Here is an 8,410-nt window from a genome sequence, read left to right on the forward strand (position 1 = left end):
AAGTACTTTGTTGGTAATGATGTTTGGTAAGACTTCTGCTTCAACCCATTTAGTGAAATAATCAATAACTATATATATATATATATAATTGTCTTTTGTTAGTGGCCTTTAGAATGGTCCTAGAATATCCATCTTCCATTAAGAAAAAGCCATGATGATGCTATGGCAATCATTTCAGTAGATGTTCAATAAGAGATTAAAGCAAGTCTGTGACATTGATTATACTTATTCATTAAATTTATAACATCATGAAATATAGTTGGTTATTAGAAACCCACTCTCGTTGTTTGAGCAACTAAAGTTTTAGAGCCTATGTGAAGTCCATATATACCTTTATATGTTTCTCTAAGCATATAAACGCTCTCTTCAAGAGATAAACACTTAAGTAATAAAGCTAAAACAAATCTTCAATACAAAATATTGTTAAAAATACAATACCCTATTGCTCTACCCATTAAACGAGTTATTTCATTTTTATCTGAAGGTATTTTTCCATCAAATAAATAATTCATAATTAGGGTTCTCCAATCCTATGAAGTGAAGTAAGACTTTTTAAAGATATTGCTGCATTGTAGGTTATTTAGCTTTATATATTCCTTGATATTGACCAACCACTAGTTGGGAATCACTGTGAATTTTAATGGATATGCATTTTAGGGTTTCTTTGAGATGTAACTCGACCAAAAAAGCCTCGTATTCTGACATATTAATTATAGCTAGGAAGTCAAAATGGACCCCATATTTAAAGACTTTATCTTCTGGATTGATTAATAATATTCCAGCTCCATTTCCAAGTTGGGGCTTACTATGGTTGTTTTAATGGCGCATATAATGTAATAGAAACTATAATTAAAGATTACAGTTTAGATATATCTATTGAACTCTTAAAAGTACACTCATTAATATTAATTATAGCTAGGAAGTCAAAATGGACCCCATATTTAAAGACTTTATCTTCTGGATTGATTAATAATATTCCAGCTCCATTTCCAAGTTGGGGCTTACTATGGTTGTTTTAATGGCGCATATAATGTAATAGAAACTATAATTAAAGATTACAGTTTAGATATATCTATTGAACTCTTAAAAGTACACTCATTAATATTAATTATAGCTAGGAAGTCAAAATGGACCCCATATTTAAAGACTTTATCTTCTGGATTGATTAATAATATTCCAGCTCCATTTCCAAGTTGGGGCTTACTATGGTTGTTTTAATGGCGCATATAATGTAATAGAAACTATAATTAAAGATTACAGTTTAGATATATTTATTGAACTCTTAAAAGTACACTCATTAATAAAGTCTATCAAGGCTTAACCTTTTTATGGTTGGTTGATGTTAGTATTAAAGTTCAAACTATCCTTGTTGAAGGACCCATTTCGCTAGTCGTCCATACATTTTTAGCTTGTGTAGGATCTATCTCAAGGATTGGTTTGAGAGTACTATGATATGGTGGGCTTGGAAATATGGCTTAAGTTTCCTGGAAATGTTCACCAAAATAATAATAATCTTCTTCACCTTCAAGTATCTAGTTTTTAGTTATTGAAGGTATGGTTTAAGAAATAAATTGGGTGTTATACCCTTTTGTCTTCTCTAACTAAAATAATGTTTATATTGAGTTTGATACTCCTTAAAAAAGAAAGATATTTTCACCCTTTCTGGGCCGGGAAAAAAATCTTAAAGGATGAGAGACAAAAATTTTAAAAGCCTTATGAAAATCTGATATCCATTCAAAATTTGGTGTGTTTTTTAAGGTTTTGAAGAATGGTAAATTACGGTCTCCCTAAAAAGTTATGAATCTGGTGAGGGTAGCCAACCTTTTGGTTAAGCACCAAACTTCCTTTATTGACTTAAGAGGAGCCATATCAAAAATTAACATTGTTTGGGTAAAAAGTTGCATCTACTCTATAAGTTTTTGGATGATTGGTTATATAAGAGTATCTATTATGGTAAGGAGATCGGTAACTCATGTTATCCCAAGAGTATCCTGATTGACTACTATTGATAATTATGAGTATGGAAAACAAGTAATCAATAGGGTTATCTATAAACAAGTAATCAATAGCGCCACTACTGATGTCCCAAAACATAGAATGCTTATGTAATATTTTATTTAGTTTATGGATAATGGTTAATCAAGATGTTCAGATAAGTACTTTTTTTCTTCTTATTACAGGAAATACCAAATTAATGATAAAGCCCTAAGAACTTGTACATATAAAAAAAAATTCTAATTTGGGGGACTTAAAGACTTTTCGATAATAAAGTCAGTAATTTTATAGAAAAGATAATAAGAGCTTTAAATTTCAAGAATATGTGATGTTTGTTCTTATATTTTAGGATGATTAATGTCTTGAAATATATATAAATTGTTGAGAAATAAGAAATGTTTTGAACTCTTACTTGGATGGTTCAAGAAGTATTCATATCCTCTAAATCTTGTTGTTTTCAAGAAAGAAAGGGATCAAAAAGTGCCTTGCTTTTGGTGGCATTAATGGAGGATAAATATTTATTACATATCATTAATGAGATGGTAAGTATGTTAGACCCTTTAATAGACCTTTTATATATCTATAAGTTAAATCCTTTAATAGACCTTTTATATATCTATAAGTGTAGAGAAATCATAACCTCTAGTATGAATAATTCATGCAATGATTCTTGAGGTAGGATTTCATAGTTCTGAATACTCAAGACATAAGATGCAACTAAATCCAACCCATAACATTTTCAACTAAGATGATTATCTGAGATCTATTATATTTTTTTGGATTCAACTAATTATTGAATTCAAGTATTTTGAGTTTGACATTTCATCAAGCCCATGTTTCCTTAAGTTTAACTGACGGCTGAATCTAAGCATATTAGGTTTGGCAACTTGCCAAGCCCGTATTTTCTTTAGTTTAGTTGACAGTTGAAACCAAGTTTGTTAGATTTAGCATCCCACGAGGCCAAAGTCCTTTTGGGTTCATCAGACAACTAAACCAAAGTATGTTGGATCTAACGTCCTACCAAGCCTATATCTCATTGGTTTCATCTGACAACTAAACCCAAATATGTTAAGTGTGGCAACCCATCAGGCCCAAGTTTCTTTAGGTTCAGCAAACGATTGAGCCTAAATATGTCGAATATGATATCTTTTTGTTTAAAAATGTATTGATTTAAAAGTTTTTTTAATAAGCTTCTTATTAAATTTTATTAACATAACTAAAAAAAACTTGTCTTTTTGTTGAAAGGGATGAGGAAGTAATGAGATTTTAATGATATTATAATGTATGAAAAATCATAGCTAACAATGGAGGTGTCATAACATCTATAGTCCATGTTATAAGTTAAGCCCAACTCATAAATATTTATAATATTTACAAAAAAAATTAGCCCGACTCAGTATATCTAACTCGCTTGAGTCCTGAAAAATTGAATAAGTCTGGTTATAATTTGTAAAATATTGGAAGTTGAGTTGGATATAATTATATGCTCAAACCCATCCAAAAAGAAAATAATGGCCGATGAAATATGATATAAATAATGGATTTTGAGAGTGAACAATTTAACACTAGTAAAAATTCTAAATTATTTTAGTTTATTGTATAATTAATCCATAACCCACAACAAATTTTTTAACTATTTAACCGTCTAGAAAATCTAGTGCATGCATTGTAGCTTTGAGTTCTTAAAAAAAAACTTCAGAAAAAGCCTTGTTTTCCATGAACACGAGGCAAAAATAATATAATCCACTAGATAAATTAAAAAAAAAAACTAAAGAAAATATAGTCTTATATTTTCAGTTCTAGTTTACCTACTATTTATTTTTCTTTGTTTTTTTTAGAAAGAGTTAATCTCTCTTTTCTTTTTTATTTACATTAAATGCCTTCTTCCATAAGCATGGGAAAATATTGCTTGTTTTTATTTTTTAATTAGAAAAGTTTAATTCTCCCTACAGGAACAAATGAAAGGCACGGCTCTGATAACAATTTTTATTTAAAGAATATGAGCCCAAAACTCCATCAAGCTTTTGGTGGACACCAATACCATAACAATATCTTCTAAGGTAAATGTCTCCATAAATGCTTCACAATATTCCGAGAAAACTACATATTTTGATATCTATTTTTGTTTTTTTAGTTATCTCAGATTTTATTTTATATATGGCTGATTTTTTTTATTTAAATGCAAGCCGCTTGTGGATTCTATATTAGAGAGACCCTATTTACTGCAATCAAACTTCTAGATAATAAATCAAGAGTGTTAATGGATATAATCAAACTACATATTTGGATATATGAGGTTTCATATTTTTTTTTAATATTACATATGTCCATAAGATTTGGGTATATGAAATCCCTTATTCTTTGATGATTTTTTTTAAAAAGACTTGCTAAGATAGATAATTGGATAAATTAGTGTATTATATATACTTGAATTGCTTGTCAGACCTGTAGAATCCTTGCCGGAAAATTAATCTAGTGATGGAGAAAAATTAAGTAACTATAAAAAAAAGGATGAAATTAATATCGTAGGTGAGTAACTATACAAAAAAAAAAGGATGAAATTAATATCGTAGGTACATAAGACACAACAAAATTCTCTACTTGCTTGTTAATATTTCTAGATAACCACAAAGGAATCAAAAAGAAGTTTAAGAACCAACAACACAAATATAAAAAGTTACATCTTATACGTTTCTAACCCATAGTCTATAATGTTTCAACATAACTTAAATTTTAATTTGGTAATTAAAAAATACATGTAAGATCGAAATGTTAATGAAATAAAAAATAATTTAACAAAAAGTTACTGATTCTCATAAAAAACTCTTATCATTTAATTTTAGTGATACATGACATGTATTGTCCTAAAAAAACAAAAAAGAAAATGGGTGGATTTCGGCTGCTCGGTTGATTTGAATTGTTTTTAAATATTTTGACTTGTCCGATTCATGGTATCTATTTATTAAGTTAATTTATTTTATTATTATTTATAATATTTACATTAGCTAACTTTAACTAATTATGTCAGGTTAAATAATGTAAATTTTGCAAATATCTTGGGTTTTTGAACACCCCTATAATAAACAAAGAGATAAATTACTAGTAAGTGTGTTTGATAACATGGTGAATTAAGCTTTTTATAAATGTTTTTTAATTGAAAATATATTAAAATAATATTTATTTAAATTATTTATTTATTTTTTATATAAACATATTAAAATCATCAAAGAAGTATATAAAAAAATATTAATTTAATTGTTTTTAGCAAAAGATAATTTTAAAAATATTTTAAAAACTAGACATTACTGCAGGCCACGAAGTCGCATATTTGCCAATTAGAAAAGCAGCAACTTAGGTTTATTTGCTTATATAGTATAGTGTGGTCTAGTTTGCATTATACTTTAACCATAGATTTAAAAAATTTTAGTTAATTAATAAATATTATAATTTTATATAAATTCCATTGAATTTTTTTTAGAACTTTGTTTAAGAAAAATTATAATTTATATTTAAAAAATAACCAAAAATTAGCACAGTAGCAGATTTATCCTCAATGCCTGTTTGTTTTAAAAATTGCCCATGCAACTGAAAAATCATGTTGCTGCATTGAACGTGAAATAGCAGGTGCACGTACAGCCTTTGATGCATGAAACGTGCAATTGCAGGTGCACGTACAGCCTCTGGGCACTCTGATATATAAACAAGAGAAAATAGCGACTGGGTGGCCGTATAATAAAGTAAGCTTTCACGTGATTGGCTCTGTATTGGAGAAACAAGGGAGGATGGATGGATCGGAATCTGATATGTAAAAATGCGAAAACATTTGGTCCTTACATTTTGAACCTTTCTGCACTGTCTTGTCTGATTTCCTTGTCTTTTGCTCGACGTATCGGATTCTTTCAGACCTCAAAAATAGAGCTGCACCAGTCCCTTGCAGTACAGACACGCCATTTTTTCTTCTTCTTTTTTCCCCCACCTCATCTCATCGCCGGTTACTTCTTCTGTTGTTCAAGTTAAAAACACATGGAAAGCAATTCCGGTGAAAGGAAGGTAACTTTCGAGCAGGAGAGGTGAGATTGGACTGAACAAGATAGGATAAAACAAGTGGTTGTTTTATATTATTGTTTAGGGCACACTGAACTGGATTAGTAAATTATTTTATTTTGCTCTTGGTAAATTTGGTATATGACAGAACAAGGATTATAATATTTTTATACCAATCCAGCTAATATAAGCCCGATGATCCGATGATGAACGCACGTGCTCCTAATCTCGCACAGTATAATATCCAGGGGAGTCCTAGCTATCTGTTTTCAGGTTTAGCAGTCCTTGTGAAGGTTAATTACTTAATTAGCAACCCAGTCCACTGGACACAAAAATAACGTAGATGGGTCTGGCTATCCAATCAACTACAGAGCCTGCAATTCTAGGAATCAGTTTGCGAAATCTGTAATGGTCTGAAACCTAATTTTTCTTTCAGACTAATTAAGATTAATTTGGAAACTAGCTAGCAAGACGAAAGCATCTAAAATTAAGATTTGATTAAACAGAACACCAAACATGGCATTCCCATACACACAACTTAAAGACCAGAAGATTATGATATTATCAATCTTTCCTAATATTCCAAGCTGGGCCAGAGAGAGAATTAGGATAGATCATACAAAAGACCAAAACATAGATACGAGATTCATTCTTCGACTTTGCTACGTACAGACTCTTTTAGTGACAAAAGATAACTTTAAGTTCACGTGGCGAAGAACACTCATGCATGAGCGATGGACTATCATGAGCATAAGTAAACGTGGCAGGACACGCATGCTTAAAGAACTCAGAGAAGCTAGAAGCCCTACACGTCTGTGGACTATTGTAATGGTTCCTGCAGCACAGCTCATCCGTTCCAAAAGCCTCACACCCACTCTTACAACCCACAACATGACCGGCCGGTGACCTGAACTTTAGCTCATCTGGGCACGTGGACAGCAGATTGGCCCTGCAACCTACCACAGGGCACACCCCTTTGCCTTCGTGTGGGGTCACAGTCATAGGGAGGTTAAAACCGTCGACAAGGGACACTCCATAAGAGGAGAAGTCGTTGTGGCCGTGGTGGAGGGTAATCTGTGCCAAAGTAGCAGGGGGGGCTCCACCGAGGCCATTGCATTCGATTCTGTTGTTGCAATCACCTGTGGTGCACTGAAATTTTCCGTTGGAGTGGGTGCATCCAGTGCGGCCCCAGATCCGGCCTGACCAGTGCTGGTCTGGTGCACGGAAGGAGCGGTGGGTGAGAGTTTGGAGAGGGAAGCCTCCCTTTTCGAGGACGGGGTGCCCCGCGTTGGGCTGGATTGCTGGGTAGATAGTGAAGGGACAGTTGTTGACGAAGGTTAAGATGAGCTCTGGGCGGGCTGCTTGGAAAAGAGTGCACAGTATAACGAAAGCATACGCGAAGATTGGCCTAGCAGTAGTCATTTTTTCCTTTGGGTTCAAGAGACAAGTGTGACGGAAGTGTCCTACTTATAATCATCGAGGGTTTGGATAAGAATGCATGATTTCGAGCTTTTCTCTTTTCCTCTGTGGCTGATGTCGTAATACCATACATACCCCTCTCCTTATCTGCTGAATGCGGAGGGAGGAAGGTGAAAATGTGCCTTTTGGAGTGCTTTTGTGTATTTTCAGATGAGGTTGCACGTTTTTTAGCCCTTTTGAATTCTGAGGGCTGGAGCCGTCAGGAATTCAGAAAGCTCTCCCTGCCGACTACAATTAATTAGAATACTTCTGGTTTGAAAGTTTGGTGGAAGGATTGAATCGTCATAGAATTATGCAGGGGCCGAAATATGCCAAGGGCAAACTGGAGGGGGATTCTTCTGGCTTTGGGGTCATTTGAAGAAGCCATTACTCTGTGGTTTGTGCATCTACCTATACCGTCATCGTGAAGGTGAAGGCATTTCAATCATTTAGGAAAAAAATGTGAAAAATCGTAGAACTAATCATATGTTTATTTTTTTCCTACAAGAACTAATGTCAAGCTTGAATGCGAAGGAAAAGATTTGATATTGGTTAATGGCCGCATGTTGATTTTAGCATTGAGAAATTTTGCTTCCTGTGCCTTAATTTGCAATATGTTATTTAGCAACTGGACAAGTTAAGAGTATAATAAAACAAAACAACTAAATAATTAATAAAGAAGCGTTGTAAAGAGCATGGAATGTGGTGAGACTTTAACTTTTGCTTGCATTTTTTTTTTTTTTAAAGTTGATTCAGATTGGCCTCCTTTTCTCAACTTCAACTTTTGCTTGCATTTTTTTTAAAAAAAAGTTGATTCAGATTGGCCTCCTTTTCTCATCAGTGTTCTAGCATCATCTGTTCGAGATCGATGTTAGGTACAACTCAACTCAACTATGTATAAAAATCTTATCTA

At 32.6% G+C, this 8,410-nt stretch overlaps 1 protein-coding gene across 1 annotated transcript; it reads right to left on the minus strand.

Annotated features, from left to right (window-relative positions):
- Window positions 1–6,505: 6,505 nt before the first annotated feature.
- On the minus strand, window positions 6,506–7,491 carry LOC105138327 (Pathogenesis-related thaumatin superfamily protein). Its single transcript, XM_011044378.1, has one exon. It carries the CDS (start codon window positions 7,459–7,461, stop codon window positions 6,718–6,720), a length of 744 nt encoding a protein of 247 aa, XP_011042680.1. The 5' UTR covers window positions 7,462–7,491; the 3' UTR covers window positions 6,506–6,717.
- Window positions 7,492–8,410: the final 919 nt, after the last annotated feature.

This window comes from Populus euphratica, unplaced genomic scaffold, assembly GCF_000495115.2.
Source record: "Populus euphratica unplaced genomic scaffold, PopEup_1.0 scaffold88.1, whole genome shotgun sequence".
In the NCBI taxonomy this organism is placed as follows: Eukaryota; Viridiplantae; Streptophyta; class Magnoliopsida; order Malpighiales; family Salicaceae; genus Populus; species Populus euphratica.

What these genes read in the sequence shown, in the direction of transcription:
- LOC105138327 (XM_011044378.1), bottom strand. Translation starts at nt 7,461, where the DNA reads ATGACTACTGCTAGGCCAATCTTCGCGTATGCTTTCGTTATACTGTGC.